Here is an 18,622-nt window from a genome sequence, read left to right on the forward strand (position 1 = left end):
AACGGGGCAAGGCATGTCCCATGCATAGTCGCCCCGCCCGGCCTGCCTCTCTGGCCTCGTAGCCACTTGCACCCCCCCGACCCCCGAATTTCCCTCGCGAGTGAAAAAGTCTGTCCGGCGTCCCAGGGTCAGTGTGCTCGCCGGCCGGCCGGAGGGAGGATTTGCTCCCGCCCTTGCTCCGGGTATTCGCGGCAGCGACGGCACCGACACATTGCTCGCGACAAATGCCTCGGCCAGCGACGACCCGCCAGCCAGCCACGCCAAGAGCCGGCGGCAACATCCGTGACGTCTGTCCTCACCCACCACCACCGCGATGAGCCCGCCCGTCCGCATGCTCGCCCGCGCGCTCTCCTCCTCGACCAAGCCGAAGCGGCCCAGCCCGTACCGCCTGCCGCACCTCCCGGCCTTCCTCGGCGCCTTTGCGCCCCTCCACGCCGCGGGGTGGCGGCTGGGCCGGCTCGCGGCGCCGGGCGTCCTGGGCACGGGGGGCACGACGCACGGCGCGGCGGGCGACATGCTGTCCGGCGCGGATCTGCAGGGCCGCGTCCTGGTGCGGGCGTATGGGTTCCCCGCGAGCCGGGATGGCTGGCGCTCCTTGACGGCGTTGGCTGGGGATATCGCCAAGGCTGTCGAGGCTGAGGATGTGGGTGGCCACCATGGGGGGGAGGGCTGACGCCGACTCCAGCACCACCCGTGCATTACCATCGCGCCGCTGGCCGACCTCGGGCCGGAGAAGCGCGAGCACGTCGTCGAGGAGGAAGGCGGCATCCCGCCAGGCTACGTCCTCCACCTCGCGACCCACACGCATACCCCCCTCCCGCCGCTCACCCTCGACTCGGCGGGCCACCCCGCCATCACGTTCGACGGAAAGCCGCGCCCCGGCGTCACGGGCAAGGACCTCAACCTCGCTGACCGCATCGAGAAGCTCTGGCAGGCGCGTACTGGCATCCAGGACGTCTAGTGACGTCGTTACGTTAGCGCCTACACCCACGTTCATGCCGACCTAGACTGCCACCGCACATCGCCCGGCCCAGCTCACCCCCGCCCAGACCACTCTAGTCCATGATAATAGTAGTACAAGTCTACGGCCGACCCCTCCCGTAGCCTACTCTAGTAATCGGTCTAAACCTTGCGCTTGTAGCTCGCCGCCGCGCGGTCAAGAGAATGAAGGCGATCCAGCTCGAGCAATAGCCGGTACATCTGCACGCCGTCAGCGTACCCCAGCAAACCAAACTCACGTATGCCTGCATGTCCACCCAGCGCCAGTGGCTCAGCGCAAACTCCTGCCCCGCAGCTCCAATCTTCTTGCCGAGGTACTAGTCAAGTTAGCCACGCTCAGCGCCAGCCCAACTCACGTCGTGCCCTTTCGAGTGGTCCACAGTGCCGTCTGACCGAATTGGGCCGATAAAGAAGGCCAGCACGTCCCAGGCATCAGAGTAGTCGGCACGGATTGGAATGTAATGATACCACGGCACTGCTCGTTAGTCACTGCCCCATCGTCATGCTGCTCACCGAGCCGGTCCTGCACACGTCAGCAACAGCCACAGCCACAAACAACAGCCACTCACCATCTCCCAGTCAGCAAAAATGGTCATCTTGAGAACGGGGCTCGCGCTCGACAGCAGCCGGAAGAATCGCTCAGACCACCCGTTGCCGTCGACGTCGAGCATGTACCGGAACATCCACGAGTTCTTGGCCGGCAACGCGTGCCCAAACTCGACCTCCTTTGCAATCTCGGCGCACACCTCGTCGTTGGGGCACTGGATTGGCTTGCCAGTGAGCTTGACATCGCCGTACGCCTTGGACAGCTGCGGCAGCTTGCGCACAACCTTTTCGTAGCCGCCATAGCCATCGGGCATGAACACGTTGGCCGTCGACTCGTCCCAGTCATGATCGCCTCCCTGCTTGCCGTTGAACATGTGGTGCAAGCGCATGCGGTGCGACTGGCGCCAGTCAATCTGCGTGTCGTAGCCTCCAGTCGACTGTCCTCGCCAGTGCACACGCGGGTCGAGCTTGTCCTCCCATGTCCCTAGCTTTGCAATGTCCTTGTGGGTCGTGTTGGTGTATCCGTCAATCGGAGGAATGAGGAACGACGCGTCGCCGGGAAGCTTGGAATGCACGAGCCATGGCTTCAAAATCGAGGGCGATCGGTCATTGCGGTCGACGCTAGGTTGTCAGCGCGCTTCGCTGGCACTCGGAGCTCACCACAACGCGCCGTGCAGGCGTTTAAGCTCCGGGAACTCGCAAAAGTCCATCGTCGCGAGATGGTCCCACACAAACGATTTGGCTGGGGCGTCAGCTATCGGCGCAGGCGCACCCCTCTGCCGACTCACGCGCATTCTCATCGGGCACAATGTTTTCAGCGTTGGGAATAGCGTTGGCCGGCGAGTCCAATGGGCACGACTTCTACTCGACGTTAGCACAACCTTGTGCAACTCGCCACAAGTCACTCACAAACCAGCCCCACGCCGGTGTTCTGCCCGGGTTCTCCAAAGTCTCGAGCTCCTCTGGCGTAAAGTCTAGGGCGCGTCAGTGGCCAGTGACCCGCGCACGCGTCGCACTCACGTTGCTTCTTGCGCACAAGCTCCATCGCCCTGCGGCGCTGATCCTTGCCCAGAACAACGCCACTCATGTCGTGGTCACTTCCAGTGATGCGCAGATTGAACCCCTTTGGCAACGTGTCCTTGAAGCCTTCGATAAACGCAGCCAGGTGCTTGGGTCGCGCGGCGTTGGCGCGGTCGCCAGTGACCTTGACGCCTTCTTTGGTAATGTCGAGCGTGTACGTGTGCTTGCTGCCCTCGAGCCCAGCCGAGCGATTGACAAATTCCGCGGGTTCCAGCGCGTGGTGGGCAAGGACGTCGCGCATCATGAGATCGTATTCGTCGACCAGTTCCACTCCGTGCTCGCGTGCCCACGCAAACCATGCGTCAAAGCCGGCCGGAGGGTCGAGGTTGTACCGAAACTTGTACTGCTTGACGGCGTCGTCGAGGGAGCGCGACTGGCGCTCGCGGATGGTGCGCCACTGCTCCTCTCCCTTCTCCATGAGCTCGTAGAACGGGTGTTCTGGCCTAGATCCTCGTCGCAGGGGTAAGATCTCGGCGAGGCCGTTCTTCAAAAACTGCATCGTGCGCGGGCGGATGCGGTGGCCGCTGCCCGGCACGAATCCTAATGGCGACGGCGGTGGCGCCGCGTCGCCAGCGAACCCATGCCTGATGCCGAACCAGTAGAGCAGGACGAGGATGCCGAGAACAAAGAGAATCTTCTTTGGGCGCCTGATCCGCCTGGGCATGGACATTGCGCCTGGGGCAGGCAACGACCTTGAGCCGCCCGCGACGGCCGAGAGAGGGAACATGCCTTGAGATGGAGAGTTTACTGGGCTTAGTTTCGGGCTGACATTGGGTGTATCTTGAGCGATGTAGAATGCTCGTTTTGGTGGCATGAACGGGTGTGGGTGGGTGTGTGATTATAGGGGGATGCTGAAATGTGACGAGTCGAGCTGGGTCGTGTCGACTGTAAGCGAGAGTGAGTAAAGAGTAAGAGAGAGAGTGGGGGAGCAAGATGTCGAGCTGTCGCCGACATGTACGTGGTGCATTCTCGACGCGGGTTGATCGGCAAACCCGCGTGGCGTAAGTTGAATACATTGGACCCTTTAAATTACAAGCAACAAAGAGTCAGTGGCAGGGGGGCAGGCAGGCAAGGCAGTAACTTTAAACCGCCTGGGGGGCGTGCGCGCAGAGACAACGACGACGAGGACAATGCGTCAGTGCAAGGACATTGAGGCGGAGGAGGCGGCGGCACGCAACGCGAACAACATTGCACTGACCAACCTTTGGCTTATGGGCAGACTTCTTTACGAGCCGGGCATCTTGGCGAATGGTTTACGGCGTATGGCAATTACACCACCTCCACGAGCACAAAGGAAGGCACCAGGGCAGCAGGCAACCCCAAGCTTAAAGGCTCATACACGACGATGAGACTGACATCAAACAAGGCCTCATGAGCATGACATTGTGACCCGCCTCGGCTTATTCCACCCACCCACTTGGAACAACCCAACCAGCCCTCCTGCATGCACCCTGCACCACCGACACGCACCGACACGAGCCGTCGCCGTCGTCGCTGTAGCAGTCGCCGTTGGGTAGTAGCAAGGATCGCCCCCGCACCCAGGGATCCAAAGAGCCAGGCCATGGAGCGCCAGGAGCGGCCAGGGACGCGCAAGGCATACGGATGTACAACCGGGTTGTCGGTGTCGGTGTCGCCGGCTGACCGGACGCCGCGGGCCGGGCCCACTGACGGTGACTCGCTCGCCCAGCGCCGCTCGGCCCGCCCACTCCGCCGGCTCCCCCTTTGCTTGCACTTCGGACAGCAGCACATCCATCCCCATCACCCACGCGCGCCGACACGGGCCGACGTGTTCGAGATATAAACTGCATACACATACACACACGACGCCCATCGCCCGCCCCCCGTCCCGGCCCCCCTCTTGGCTTATCTCACGTCGGTGACTAGACGATCCGTTTCCTGAGCTGCGCGCGGTGAGGGTTCAAGCCGTTCCTCATTGTCTCGCCTCACGACCACTAGACGCAGCCTAAAGGTTTTATATCCCCTCTATCCCATTCACACCTTGCATCATAGCATAGCACCATCACCATGGTCGCCCCCGTATCCGCAGCTGGAGCAGCTGCAGCCCACGACGAGTCGGCAGTCATCGAGTCGCCACACAGCTCGCCCTTTGTCTCGCCCCACCCGTCCCGCCGGCCGTCGATTGTGGCCCCGCGCCCCGTCCCCCACCACAGCACATCCTCCCTCTCGCGCAGATCGTCGCTCGCATCGGGCCCCCGACCCATCACACGCGCAGAGTACGACGGCGATGTGACCCCCTCGCTCCTGTCACGTGCCGGCTCGCCCGTGCTGCCCCTCGCCAACGAAAAGGTGCAGAGCCGCAAGAGCAGCTTTGTGGGCCAGCACCCGGGCCATCACCTCCTCGGCGGTCTCGGTGGTCTCGGCGGTTTCTCGGCCCTCGACACGAGGCGAGAGCTCAGACACGGCAGCTTTATCGGAAGTGTCGACTGCGGAACGACGTAAGTGGAGCGAGCGACGCGGCGACGTGCTCGCGCTTACGGCTACAGGTCTACCCGATTCATCATCTTTGACGAGCAGGCAAAGATCATCACAGAGCATCAGACCGAGTACCCCCAGATTCTGCCGCACGCCGGCTGGCACGAGCAGGACCCCGTCGACCTGATCGACAGCGTGCGCGAGGTCATCAACAATGCGGTCGAGAAGCTCGAGTGGATGGGGTGGCACCGCGACAGCGTCAAGGGCATCGGCATCACCAACCAGCGCGAGACAACGGTCGCGTGGTCAAAGTCGACCGGAAAGCCGCTTTGCAATGCGATTGTGTGGGACGACACGCGTACCGTGACGGTTGTTCGGCAGTTTGAGGACAAGCTCGAGGCCGAGGGCATCGCGGTTGAGGGCGCGGATGGCAAGACCGAGAAGGCTACGGGCCGCGACGCGCTGGTCGGCATGTACGTTTATGCGGTGGCACCCATGCTGACTGTGCAGCACTGGCATTCCCCTGTCTACGTACTTCTCTGCCGTCAAGTTGCGGTGGATGTTGGATCACCACAAGGCTGTGGCCGACGCCCATGAGCGCGACGACTTGGCGTTTGGCACGGTCGACAGTTGGTTTGTCTACGTGAGTGGGGGGTGGTGGTGCGTTGCTGATATTCTAGAACCTCACAGGCGGCGTCCACGGCGGCATCCACATCATGGACGTGACCAACGCGTCGCGCACGTTACTGCTGTCGCTCAAGACGCTGCAATTCCACAAGCCCCTGCTCGACTTCTTCGGCTTCCGGGAGTCGATCCTGCCCAAGATTGTGTCCTCGGCAGAGGTCTACGGCGAGATTGCGGCGTCCATGGACACGATTCTGACGGGCGTGCCCATTGCCGGTATCGCTGGTGACCAGCAGGCGGCGCTCGTCGGCAACAAGTGCTTCCGCCGCGGCGAGGCCAAGAACACGTACGGCACCGGCAGCTTTGTGCTGTTCAACACGGGCGAGGATATTGTGCTGTCCAAGAACGGTCTCATCACGACGGTTGGGTACCAGGCTGGGCCAAACTCCAAGCCCGTGTACGCGCTCGAGGGGTCTATTGCCGTGGCCGGTTCTGCCATCAAGTGGTGCGTTGCATTGATGCCCTTTCACCCTTGCTAACTCGCTAGGCTCCGAGACCAGGTCAACCTCATCCAGGAGTCGGGTGACATGGACATGCTGGCGGGCTCGGTCCCAGACACTGGCGGCGTGTACTTTGTGACTGCGTTTGCCGGTCTACTTGCGCCATACTGGGACCGGTCGGCCACGGGAACGCTCATCGGCCTCACACTGTACAGCACGTCTGCGCACATTGCCAGAGCCACGCTCGAGGCCATGGCGTACCAGTCCCGTGCCGTCTTAGACGTGATCGAGAACGAGAGCGGGACCAAGCTCGAGATGCTCAAGGTCGACGGCGGTGTGACCAACTCGGACCTCGCGATGCAAATCCAGGCGAATGTGAGTTGCGTCGGTGTGGGCTCGCTGACCCCAGATCGGCGGGTTCAAGGTCGAACGGCCGTCGATGCGCGAGTCGACGGCGCTCGGCGCGGCCCTGCTCGCGGGCCACGCGCTCGGCCTCTTCGGCTGGGACCTGAACAAGCCCGAGACGCTCAAGGACGTCAACACGGCCGACACGTACATCTTTGAGCCCGAGATTGACGCCAAGACGCGGAGGCGGATGATCCGCGGGTGGGACCGCGCGGTCGAGCGCGCGCGCGCGTGGCGCGACGCCGACAATGAGCGCGAGCGCGAGGAGCAGGAGGCCGAGTATGAGCGCGAGGAGGGGCTGTGATGGGAAGGAAGGGTAGAGTTTGGCACTAGGGCCATGGGAGGTGTAGGATTAGCTGTATGCACTGTCTTGACGCGGCGCCGAGGGGCCGGGGTATAGGGGCGGGCCTTGCGCACTTTCCATACCACCCATCGCCATGCCTCCCCCCTCCCCGTCGTCCGCGCGGAGGACATCGGTGCAGGCGTGGTCAAAGCCGCACTTCCTCAACCCTGCTGCCCCGCGGCAGACCGTGCCGGCTAAGGACCTCGCGCCCGGCACGGGACGGCGACGTTGGCACGGGCCACGAGTCGTGTAGGATTAGCAGTACACAATGTCTTGACGCGGTATCGGGGGAGGAGCGGGAAGGACGGTGACGTTGACCATCGGGCGACCCGCGCCACAGCGCGCTGCCGCAGCGCGCCGCTGCACACAGTTGCAGACTATCAGCAGCTTGGCTCGCGCCGCGGAATGAAGCGTAGCTCGTGACGTAGCTCGTGACTCGTGACTGTGCAGCATGTGCAGCGCTTGGGACCGCGTGCGGGGGTAGTCGTTAGTCGTTCTAGACTATCCCGAAGCTCGCTCGCCCGAGTGACGACATATAGAATAGTCTTTGGTTTAGAGTTTGGCGAGCGGTCACGTTCCACAGGGGTGCGGTCGAGCTCGAGCTGCCATCTTCTATCCGCATCTTGAACGTGCGTCCTGCGCTGCCCGTTCGCCCCGTGGCCCCAGCAGCGCGCGGCCGGGTCGGGGCATGGAGTGCGCTATTCCCCCCATGGCGGGCGAACCAGTGGCCATATAGCTGCTCGCTCCCCTGCCGCTGCGTTCTCGTCCCCCCCCCCCCCCCCCTCTCCCCTTTCACCCCCCCTCCCAGACCCATTCCCACACCATGCGCCTCGCCCCACTCGTTTCGCTCCTCGCAGTGGCGTCCGCGCGCGTCGTCGCCCGCGACCAGCTCACGTTCGTGGCCGACGCCGACAAGTACCCCGCCGGCGTGCATGCCACAGACTCGTTCTCGTGGACCGACTGCGGTGGGTGAGGTGTGCCGGCGGGGTGGATAGCTGACGCAACACAGGCCAGAAGACGGACGCGGTGTGAGTCGCCTGACGCATGTGCCACCCACTCACATGCAGCACGATCAACTCGATCACGCTCAACCCCGACCCGCCGAAGGCCGGACACAACCTCACCGTCACGGTGAAGGCGACGGCCAACGAGGAGATCGGGGAGGGCGCGACCGCCGACCTAACGTTTAGGCTTGGCAAGATTGCGATCAAGCGCAAGACGATCGACCTGTGCGAGGAGGCGTGAGTGGGGTAGTCGTCGAGGGGGGGGGGTCCACGACCAGGCCTGACCTGACGGCGCAGGCGCAGCCGCGACTTGTCGATCAGGTGCCCCGTCTCCAAGGGCGAGCACACCGTGGTCGAGACGTTTGAGCTGCCCAGGGAGCTTCCGCCCGGAAAGTACCGGATCGAGGTCCGCGCCTTCACGGCCGACGACACCAACCTCGCGTGCCTCGACCTCGCCGTCGACTGGGTGCGTGCGCGTGCTGGCGGCGGCGGTGCTGACTCGCAGGACATTCCGCGCCAGTAGCGATGTGTGAAGCACGCGCAGTGTGCGCGGTGGATGAGCGTGGGGGATGAGCAAGGCCGAGGGAGAAGGAAGCCGCGTCGAGTGCCGAGGTCGAGAAATAGCAATGCAAAGATGCCTCAGAGCTCGCTGCCACAAACGCAGAGTGGAGGTCGCCCAGTTGCCGTAAGCGGCATACGAGCAATCTGCCCCCGGCGGTGGGGCCGGCCGACCGACAGGCTGGGCATGTATGACGATTGCATTCGCCGCCGCTGCCGTTGCCATCGTCGTGCATATCACCGTCGCCCCTCCTCCCACTCTCCCATCCACCCCCCACCCCCGCCCCCCACCACAATGCACCTCGCCCCGCTCCTCTCGCTCGCGGCGCTCGCCTCGGCGCGCTTCGTCACGCCCGACCCGTTTGCCGGCGCCGACCTGGCGGCTGGTGTCGCCGCGCGCGGCCTCAAGGCGAACGACGGCGACGTGCACGCCGCGGCGTCGTGGCGGTGGTCTGACTGCGGTGAGTTGCGCGGCGAGCAGCGAGCTGGTTGTCGATGCTGACGCCCCAGGCCTGCCCTCGGACGCGATGTGAGTTGCCACCAGCGCACGGCGGGGAACTACCCGCCACCCGCCAAGCCCTACTGACATGGCCCCCAGCACAATCGAGTCCATCAGCGTCAGCCCCGACCCGCCCAAGCCGGGAGAGAACCTCACTGTCACGGTGCAGGCGACGGCCAACGACCTGGTCGAGGAGGGCGCGTACGCCGACGTGACGGTCAAGCTGGGCCTTATCAAGCTGCTGCAGAAGCGGTTCGACGTGTGCGAGGAGGCGTGAGTGGGCGCGCCCAGCGCGGCCGGAGAGCATCGAGTCGCGGTGGGAGATGGCTGACTCCCGCAGCCGCAACGCCAACGCTTCCGTCCAGTGCCCCGTCCAGCCGGGCGAGTACACGGTCGTGCAGACTGTCGCTTTGCCCGAGGAGATTCCCAAAGCCAAGTTTGTCGTCAACATCCGCGGATACACGGTCGACGATGACGACCTCGCCTGTCTTGACCTCGTCGTCGACTTTGTGCGTGCTCCTGCTGTGCTGCCGCTGACGTCTAGGTCGAGCCCGAGTAGAAGCCCACTTACACGCACCAACCTTCACCAGCCGCGCGCTGCTCATACGAACCGAACCGATGCACTTCATGTAACCTGTGGCCATGGCTTCGCGGCTTCGCCACCCACGATGATGGGCGATGCCCGCGCTGACTGACCTTGCACCGCAGCAGCACTCCCCCGGCACACCGACACACCAGCCAACATGTCATTCATGCCATCGTCGTCATAATCATTACTACGTGTACGCATCGTCTAGTTACAGCATTACGACAATCAACATTAACAAGAGGTCGGGCAAGGACGGTGTATCGCTGGCATGCCGGTCTGCCAGGGTAAGGAGCGTAGGGCTGCGAGGACTGGTCGTTAGCGGGCACAGGCGTGCTCGACTCACCTATGTGTCACAGCGGGAGAGGCTGCGCGGGAGCGACGTTATGCTCCCTCTAACAACAGGGGGATAGGGGGGATAGTGGGGATAGGGGGATTACCACAAGATTCAAGATGAGGATAGCTTTCCGCACGCACGCCCGGGGTGCCTACTGCACGGGGGTCGCAGTGCTCGTGCGCTGCGCATGCTGCGCCAGCGTCTGGGCAAGCTGGTGGTTCATGCTGAAGGGTAAGCACACGGCCGGACGCGCCCGACGCACCGGCGTAGATCGTCCGCTTCCTTCTTGGCGCCCTCGAGCTCGACCGATAGGTACCGGTTCGCCGCGTCGAGCGACTGGATGTGCGCGACGCCTGTAGAGTGAGCGAGGCCCACACGGCCACACCTACCTCGGTCAAGGAGGAGCGCCTTGCTGACGCGCTGGTTAGACGGCGGGAGCACGTCACGCAGACGCTCAAACCCTTCGCGCAGCTCGTTGCGCCGGCGCTGCCAGACCTCGGTCAGCCGTCGTTTCTGTATGGCAGTTGATGATGGAGAAAGACGACAGCGCGCTCCGGCATTTTCTCGACGTCGGTGTAAACCGATGGAACTCACCTGCTCACTCTCGATACGCGCGTTGCGCACCTCCTCGCGGCGGGGAGGGATCGCGATGCGCTCGTTGGCCTCGCTGCGGGGTTAGGCTGTGCCCGGTGCGCTTACTACTCACGTAACTGAGGGAGTGAACCCTAGGCTGCCACCACCGCGCTGCTGCGCCTCGTCGATGTCAACGAGCTCCTCCTCATCCTCGTCCTCGGGACGACGCGGCGAGTGTGGCGAGTCGGCGCCGATGCCACGCGGGCTCTTCCGAGCTATCACCCGTAGAGCCGGGCGGACGGCAGCAGTGGGGTACGGGTAGCCGTTGACAAAGCCCATGCCGGCGCCCGTTGGTGGCGTGGTCTGGGGCAGCGGGGCAGCCTGGCTGGGTGTGCTGGATGTGAAGAAGGCTGGCGAGTACGCCCACGACGAGTTGGTGCTTGGCGAGAGGTCGGATAGCTGGCTCCCGAATGCGCTGTGGGGGCTAATGAGCTGGGGGGACATGGTGGTGTTGGGCGAGAAGCCGAGCTGGGGTAGCTGAGTCTGCGTGCTAAAGCCCGTCATCGGAGATGAGTAGGACGGCATGGCGGCATCGGGGGTGGGTGGTAGGGCCGGGTTACTAAAGGCTAGGCCGGTCATCGGCATGGCTGGGATGTCAGCTCGGATCAGTTTATTCGAAACAAGCTTACCCTGGTACGTCGTGGGGTTGAACACGCGAGGCGCAGTCTGTGGCGGGCTGGTCGACTGCACAAGCGGGTTGGAGACAGGGACCATGTACGGGTTGAAGGGGGCGCTGGCGACGAACGACGGGGCGCCGAAGGCTTGTGGTGCGATGTGGGTGGGCATGTGGTTGTCTGCGGTGAGTGATGGCGTGAAGGGTGTCGGCTCACGACTTGTGCTGACGGGTTCAGTGTTCTCCATCTTGGCTGCGGCGTAGTTGCTGTCCATCTTGACTGCAGAGAAGTCTTGAGACGCGGTTAGCTGCGCGAAGCTCCCTGCGGGCTGGAAGTGGGTGTTCGCTGAGGTGTTCTCCGGGGCTCGCTGCATGTAGTCTGGCGTGCGGTGGGTCGAGCCTGCGTGTCACGGCGGCGTCAGAGGGCGTGTCGTATCGCGACCTCGCCTCGCACTCACAGCGGCCACTGCTGTCTCTTTCGGACGACTCTTCTAGGCTTTCTAGGGTGGCGGAAGGGAAGAGGGGAGACGCTACTGCCGACAAACTCATCACTTGCAAGGGCGCTCACTGAGCTGGCGTCAGGAGCCCCCTCGGCGCCAATGGCACTTACACTGTCTGAAACTGTAGTCTGTGTCCAGAATGGGGTATGCTTTGGCCGGTATCGTGTGCGGCCGAAAGAAGAGGGTGCCGCCCAGGTGAGGACCCGGGAGGGGAGGGGGGAAGGAGGATGGGATGGAGAGCGTTTCGAGGCGAAAGCTCGCTTTTAGGTGAGGAGAATGCTGGGTGCGACGGTGCGATGAGGATAATGTCGGCTCTTGCTCGAGCGTTTCGTTGGGGTGCACCGACAGCGAAGATCCTGCTGTGTGTTTTGGTGCGATACTGGGTTGCGTGTTGGGCAGGCGGTAGTGTGTGTATGCCGAAGTGCGACGCGATGTGGTGGGCGAGGGCGATGGTAACGTCGACGACGATGAGATGCGAGCAAAGGATGATGACGTGCCTGCGGGTGTGTGTGGGTGCGGGTTGGAGAGCGAGAGCGGGCTGGCGAGCACGAGTGACAGTGACCAGTGACCGACACCTGAAAGGCTGATGTCGGCTGTAAAAACACAGGGAATGTCGAGAGGGGTCACTGCGGCGGCGCGGCGCGGCGCCGATAAGCGGTCAGTGCGAGGTGTGTGTGTGATACGACGGCGAGAGAGGACGACGAGGAGCGAGGCGGTCTGTGGGTCACGGCGGACGTGCGAAGCAGCCCGAGAGAGTCTCGAACGATGGGTGGGGGAGTCGAGTTTGCGTCAAAGCGCGCGCGAAGGGGTCTGTGCGAGAGTGGGGGGAGGGGAGGAAGAGGGGAGGGGGCGCGGAAGAGAGCGAGCCGGTGAGATGGAGCGATGGACGACGAGATCAAACCTTTTTATCTCGCCAGCGCTGGGGGAAGGGCTGACTGCATCAGACGGATGCGCCGCCATTCTCGAACAATGCCCGAAGGTGAGCCTGGGTCCAGAAGGTTGAACTGGCAGCTGCACATCGACAATCACCCCAGTGGTCAGTCGTTGTCGTCGGCGCACATTGCTCGACAGTGACCATGGTACCATGACGATGGGCTCGACGAGGGAAGGCGGGGAAGACGAGACGAGCGGGGAGGGGAAGGGGGAAGGGGTGGGTGGGAATGATCGCCGGTAAGAATGTCGGTGCACAGGGGAAGGCTTGTGCAGCGCAAGAATGTAAAAGATGCGGCGAGATCTGCCAGCTGTCGAGCAGCGCGCGCGCGACTTCTGCTGGCGCTCGTGGCACACTGATCAGCGCGGGCGTGTCGATGTGTATGCCTGGGTGCTCTTGTTCTCTGGTTGCGCACCGCGCTGAACGCCACCTGATGCGACATGACACACACAAAAGCGTGCTTGGAGATGCGAGGGGGGCGGCGGCGTTGCTTCAGCCTCAAGTCAGTAGACATAGCAGACGGGGGGCGGGGATGTGGCGCAGAGCTCGCACATGTCAGTGCGAAACATGTGCTCGCTGCCTCGTTCATGTCCTCGTTGATCCCTCGCGCCGGCGCTGCACACAGTCACCCAAGCATACAAGGTGCGTGCATGCGGCCGACGTCAGCTTTTATTCAGCCTGACGACCTGGCAATGTTCTAGCCTCGCCGTCCCCATCGAAACCAAAGGACCGCGCGGTCGTCCCAGTGCTGAAGGCGATCAGTATCGGCATCGACTTTCGACCTGCATCCTTCGTTGCCTCGGTCAATAGCAACGGGGGATCTCCCCCTGGTGTCAAGCCGAAAGGACTGTGAGCAAGCTTGTTTCATGGTCGACAAAGGTCAGTGAGAGCCGGTTGCGAGGAGGAGCCGAGAGGGGCCTAGCACTGTTGGCGGTGTCAGACGGGGCCAACCGCGCCATCCGTGACATGAACAATGAGGAATGAGCAAGGTGGTTGGTGCGACCGAGTAGGAGGACGCGATAATCTGTGCCATCCCTCGCGCCACGTCTTTCTTCGAATGGATCTGTCGAGCCGAGATGCCACAAAAAGACTTGGCTTGTGGCCACCCACCCGAGCCTGTCGGAACAGATGGCCTTTGGGGGAGGGGCACGTTTAAACCCGGAAGACTGATCTTTGATCTTCAGCCAGGGCACGACTACGCGACTACCCGGCTGGGCGTTCATCATCGGGGCCCATGGACGAGGCAGCTCGGACGTGGACACAGCCGGGCTTGTCGGTCTTGTGCGCGGCCAAGAGGGTCGGCGTTGGCGCGTCCCTGCTTGTTTCTCGGAGGCCATGCAAAAGATTTTGATTGTTGCTGGGGTCGTGAGCCAGAGTGGAGCATAAGTGCGAAATTCGGCCGTCAAGCCGATGAGGGCACGAGACCAGTCAACACGGCCGTGCCAGGGAACGCGTCGTCGCCGAATGCCAGGTTTACCGGGTGTCGCGGTGGCTGCGTCCCTTCCAGTTGCATCGGGTTGGTCCAGTCTCTGATTACACCGCAAACAGATGTAAAACCCAACGGTCCGATTATAACCGTGGCGAAATAATGACGTGTAGTGCCACCTTGGCTCGAATCCGTGGCGGACATATTCGGTCAGGTCGGAGCAAGGACGTCATTAGAGTGGCCAGCCAACCAGGACGATTGCTTTGTGCAGCATGCGCCAGGGAAAACGCCGACGCCCACTGGTCTGCACTCGCTGCACCAACGAGCGACCCCCCGGCACACTATACATGTGAACCCACTCAAGCCTGGTTGGTGCTTCCTTTTTCCTTCTCCAACAACCACCTCTCTTCACCCCATTCTTCTCTTCATAAACAGCCAGTATTGGTTACACCGACGTGGAAGAGGTCGGCTTTAATTACTGTTGCTACTAGAACCCCCTACCTCGTCCTTTTAAAATGATCTCGCCCCGCGTCCCCGCGTCCCTCCTTCGCGGTGCGCGCTCCATGGCGACCGTCCGCTCGTCGATCGGCGAGACCAAGGTCCCCATGAGCCGCCTCGAGAACGGAAAGTTCATCAACTACCAGCGCATCGAGGACAACCTCCAGATTGTCCGTGACCGGTGAGTAGTGACTCGGGGGAAGTGGCACTTGGACGAGGGAAGGTAGCCTTCCTCGGAAGAGAGCAAAACTGGTCATCGGACCGATCGGGTAGCCTGTAGCCGGGCAACCAAGGCCGTGGTCCATCCACAAAATCCTTTGCGATGGCCTCGGAGCAGGTCTACGCATCGTGCTCGGTGGTAAGGCGGCCCCCTTTGTGTGGTGCATAGCATGCTCCTTCCACCACAGGGCTGGTCAAAGACAACCCACGTGTCCCTTAGAGTCCAGCCAATGCCACGTTCCCGATCTGACCTCGCCCCAGCCTCAACAACAAGCCTCTCACCCTCGCTGAGAAGATTGTTTACGGCCACCTCGACGACGCCCACAACCAGGAGATTGAGCGTGGTGTCTCGTACCTCAAGCTCCGCCCTGACGTGAGTAGCGTGTCACTCGCCATGTCCTATTGGCTAACCACCTCGTAGCGTGTTGCTTGCCAGGATGCCACTGCCCAGATGGCCATCCTCCAGTTCATGTCGGCTGGTCTCCCCAAGACTGCCGTCCCCACCTCGGTCCACTGTGACCACCTTATCCAGGCCCAGGTCGGCTCCAAGAAGGACCTTGCCCGCGCCATTGACATCAACCGTGAGGTCTACGACTTCCTCGCCACTGCCTGTGCCAAGTACGACATTGGCTTCTGGAAGCCCGGATCTGGTATCATCCACCAGATCATCCTCGAGAACTACGCCACCCCCGGTCTCCTCATGATCGGTACCGACTCGCACACCCCCAACGCCGGTGGTCTCGGTATGGTTGCCTGCGGTGTCGGTGGTGCCGACGCCGTCGACGTCATGGCTGGTCTCCCCTGGGAGCTCAAGGCCCCCAAGGTCATTGGTGTCCACCTTGACGGCAAGCTTTCGGGCTGGACCACCCCCAAGGATGTCATCCTCAAGGTCGCTGGTATCCTCACCGTCAAGGGAGGTACCGGTGCCATCATCGAGTACACCGGCCCCGGTGTCGACACCCTCTCCGCCACTGGCATGGCCACCATCTGCAACATGGGTGCTGAGATTGGTGCCACCACCTCGCTCTTCCCCTTCAACGACAAGATGGCCGGCTACCTCCAGGCTACCAACCGCTCGGACATTGCGCAGTACGCCAACGCCTTCAAGCACAACCTCACCCCCGACAAGGGCGCCGAGTACGACCAGGTTATCAACATCAACCTGTCCGAGCTTGAGCCCCACATCAACGGCCCCTTCACCCCTGACCTTGCCACCCCCATCTCCAAGTTTGCCCAGGCCGTCAAGGAGAACGACTGGCCCGCCGAGCTCAAGGTCGGTCTTATCGGCTCGTGCACCAACTCGTCGTACGAGGACATGTCGCGCTCTGCCGCCATTGCCACCGAGGCTGAGAACCACGGCCTCAAGGCCAAGTCGCTCTTCACCATCACCCCTGGTTCGGAGCAGGTTCGCGCCACCATCACCCGTGACGGCTTCACCGACACCTTTGAGAAGGCCGGCGGTGTCGTTCTCGCCAACGCTTGCGGCCCCTGCATTGGCCAGTGGGACCGTCAGGACGTCCCCAAGGGCGTGAAGAACTCGATCATCACCTCGTACAACCGTAACTTCACCGGCCGTAACGACGCCAACCCCGCCACCCACGCCTTTGTTGCCTCGCCCGACCTTGTCACCGCCATGGTCTTTGCCGGTGACCTTACCTTCAACCCCCTCACCGACACCCTCAAGGGCGCCGACGGCAAGGAGTTCAAGTTCTCCGAGCCTTCCGGCTTTGAGCTCCCCGCCAAGGGCTACGACGCCGGCGAGAACACCTTCCAGGCTCCCCCCGAGGACGGCTCCAAGGTTCAGGTCGCCGTCGACCCCAAGTCGGACCGTCTCCAGATCCTTGAGCCCTTCAAGCCCTGGAACGGCAAGGACATTATCGACGCCCCCGTTCTCATCAAGGCCTTTGGCAAGTGCACCACCGACCACATCTCCGCCGGTGGCCCTTGGCTCAAGTACCGCGGACATCTCCAAAACATGTGAGCATCGCGCCTCGCCGCTCCCTCTACCCCTTCCCCCATCCTCGTCAGTCGGCACCATGAGCGCGCCGCGCGCGGCACGGGTGCCACCCCCCGTAGGCCAAAGTCGAGTGTGGCACTTTTTTTTTTTGGTTCCGCTCAATTTTGGTTCCGCCCAGTGTGGCACTTCCACCACTCGCCCTCACCTTCATCCATCCTTCTCTTCTTCATCCATCCTCTTCTTCATTCATCCTTCTCTTGTTCAGAGCATGTGCTGACGTAATCCAGCTCGCAGAACTGCTTGATCGGGGCCATCAGTGAGTACACGACGTCGAGGAGCCGCTGCAGGGTGCCCGTGGTGGAGGAGCCGTCGTTGCGGCGCTCGGTGGCCTGAGAGAACTCTGAGCTGACTTCTTTCTTGACGCGGACAACGGAGAGGCGAACAAGGTGCTGAATCAGGTCACTGGTAGCTTCGGAGGCGTGCCCGAGGTCGGCGCCTACTACCGTGATAACGGCATCCCCTGGGTTGTCGTCGGCGACGAGAACTACGGTGAGGGCTCGTCTCGTGAGCACGCCGCTCTCGAGCCCCGTTACCTTGGTGGAGCTGCCGTCATCGTCCGCTCTTTCGCTCGTATCCACGAGACCAACCTGAAGAAGCAGGGTATGCTTCCCCTCTGGTTCAAGGACCCCAAGGACTACGACCTCATCTCGGGCTCTGACAAGCTCTCCATCACCGGCCTCGACAAGTTCGCCCCCGGCAAGGACCTCCTCATCAAGGGCAAGCGGGCCTCCGGTGAGGAGTACTCTTTCATTGTGAGCCACACCTTCAACGAGGGTCAGATCGAGTGGTTCAAGGCTGGCTCGGCCCTGAACAAGATGAAGCAATCGGCGCAATAATTGCCGGTAGCTGGGGGTATGTAGGAGAGTCTTAGTGTATTCCTGTTAGTATGATGCAGCAGCCTGCGCGATCGCATGATGAGAGGTCGACGAAGTGCCACATTGCCACTCTGGTGCCACTTGGTCAAAATGCTCCCGCCTGACTTCCCCATGTTTGTTCACTGCCCATACCAATACTGTTCAAAGCGCGGCTATGTACGTACGAGCACATTGTCGCCCTTTCCAAGTCACTTTACACGCCACGTCTACCATCCCAACAGGTGAAGTAGCGATATGTCACTGTCGCCCCACCCTCGTAAAGGAGGTTCGGAGGCACGTGACTCTGGAAGAGGGCGGAAGCAAATTCCGGTGGAGGTCGTCCAGGCTGGTTGAGTGGACGTCATGCTCCTTCTCCGGCAACTATCTCTTTGTCTCTCTGTCCCTCACTCTCATTCCTTCTGATCCACTCACCTTCCCCTCTTGACTCTACTCACGCATACTAACAACTATCTGCTTGCATCACTTCCTTGGATCGAGCTAATAATGAGCGCCTCCCACTACCACCCACGCGGCGGCGGGTCACTGTTCGCTATCGAACACCTCGTGGGCCGATGCTGATGGTGTGAATGTCGCGGTACCGCTCAATGTACTGCGGCCTCTCACCGTGGCAGCGCTCTAAACCAGTATCATCTCATCTTGAGTATCTCTGAGCCCCCTCTGCATGCCTGCTCTTGGAATGCATCGGTCATACTGCTTTTTGCCGCTCGGGACCAGCGCTGACGAAATCGAGTCGGCCTCTGACGTCTTCCTCTGCCTTCCCTGATCCTTTCGTCCCCACTTACCCCCGCCTTCCTCTGCGGCCCCCCATGCATCTCTCACTGCCGCTGATCCCCGTCAACGCCACCACTTAAGAACCTTGGATGTACGTCGCGAGCCTGTTCAGGACCGCCGTTGCTGTCGGCTTCATCACCACTGACCGGCGGCAACATCATCGAGCTTTGCTCTTCAGGCTCTCACCTCCCTCACTAAGGTCATCGCTGCTGACCTCATTACTAA

The 18,622-nt window shown here is 62.2% G+C and overlaps 7 protein-coding genes across 7 annotated transcripts; 5 read left to right on the top strand and 2 right to left on the bottom strand.

Moving 5' to 3' along the window:
• Positions 1-313: 313 nt before the first annotated feature.
• Positions 314-961, top strand: Q8F55_000643 (uncharacterized protein; the record flags this gene model as incomplete). The annotated part of the gene is made up of 2 exons (XM_069349294.1): positions 314-643; positions 686-961. 2 exons carry the CDS (start codon positions 314-316, stop codon positions 959-961), a joined length of 606 nt encoding a protein of 201 aa, XP_069212838.1.
• Positions 962-1,122: 161 nt separating this feature from the next.
• Positions 1,123-3,295, bottom strand: Q8F55_000644 (uncharacterized protein; the record flags this gene model as incomplete). Its single annotated transcript, XM_069349295.1, has 9 exons — positions 1,123-1,200; positions 1,239-1,316; positions 1,356-1,474; positions 1,513-1,522; positions 1,569-2,166; positions 2,206-2,287; positions 2,334-2,406; positions 2,455-2,519; positions 2,566-3,295. The coding sequence occupies 9 exons, from the start codon at positions 3,293-3,295 to the stop codon at positions 1,123-1,125; spliced, it is 1,833 nt and encodes a 610-aa protein (XP_069212839.1).
• A 1,355-nt stretch (positions 3,296-4,650) lies between these two features.
• GUT1_1 (Glycerol kinase) lies at positions 4,651-6,891 on the top strand (the record flags this gene model as incomplete). The annotated part of the gene is made up of 6 exons (XM_069349296.1): positions 4,651-5,081; positions 5,130-5,531; positions 5,569-5,701; positions 5,739-6,187; positions 6,230-6,557; positions 6,592-6,891. The coding sequence occupies 6 exons, from the start codon at positions 4,651-4,653 to the stop codon at positions 6,889-6,891; spliced, it is 2,043 nt and encodes a 680-aa protein (XP_069212840.1).
• Positions 6,892-7,753: 862 nt separating this feature from the next.
• Q8F55_000646 (uncharacterized protein) lies at positions 7,754-8,457 on the top strand (the record flags this gene model as incomplete). Its single annotated transcript, XM_069349297.1, has 4 exons — positions 7,754-7,895; positions 7,940-7,958; positions 7,998-8,171; positions 8,232-8,457. 4 exons carry the CDS (start codon positions 7,754-7,756, stop codon positions 8,455-8,457), a joined length of 561 nt encoding a protein of 186 aa, XP_069212841.1.
• A 330-nt stretch (positions 8,458-8,787) lies between these two features.
• NPC2 (Phosphatidylglycerol/phosphatidylinositol transfer protein) lies at positions 8,788-9,550 on the top strand (the record flags this gene model as incomplete). The annotated part of the gene is made up of 5 exons (XM_069349298.1): positions 8,788-8,953; positions 9,003-9,021; positions 9,091-9,264; positions 9,332-9,500; positions 9,536-9,550. 5 exons carry the CDS (start codon positions 8,788-8,790, stop codon positions 9,548-9,550), a joined length of 543 nt encoding a protein of 180 aa, XP_069212842.1.
• A 515-nt stretch (positions 9,551-10,065) lies between these two features.
• On the bottom strand, positions 10,066-11,435 carry Q8F55_000648 (uncharacterized protein; the record flags this gene model as incomplete). Its single annotated transcript, XM_069349299.1, has 7 exons — positions 10,066-10,138; positions 10,177-10,267; positions 10,304-10,400; positions 10,509-10,581; positions 10,621-11,134; positions 11,177-11,341; positions 11,378-11,435. The coding sequence occupies 7 exons, from the start codon at positions 11,433-11,435 to the stop codon at positions 10,066-10,068; spliced, it is 1,071 nt and encodes a 356-aa protein (XP_069212843.1).
• A 3,097-nt stretch (positions 11,436-14,532) lies between these two features.
• ACO1 (Aconitate hydratase mitochondrial) lies at positions 14,533-17,587 on the top strand (the record flags this gene model as incomplete). Its single annotated transcript, XM_069349300.1, has 5 exons — positions 14,533-14,696; positions 14,996-15,107; positions 15,156-16,711; positions 16,979-17,007; positions 17,127-17,587. The coding sequence occupies 5 exons, from the start codon at positions 14,533-14,535 to the stop codon at positions 17,585-17,587; spliced, it is 2,322 nt and encodes a 773-aa protein (XP_069212844.1).
• Positions 17,588-18,622: the final 1,035 nt, after the last annotated feature.

The sequence above is a fragment of the Vanrija albida genome (assembly GCF_041260175.1).
Source record: "Vanrija albida strain AlHP1 chromosome Unknown contig_1, whole genome shotgun sequence".
NCBI classification, from domain to species: domain Eukaryota; kingdom Fungi; phylum Basidiomycota; class Tremellomycetes; order Trichosporonales; family Trichosporonaceae; genus Vanrija; species Vanrija albida.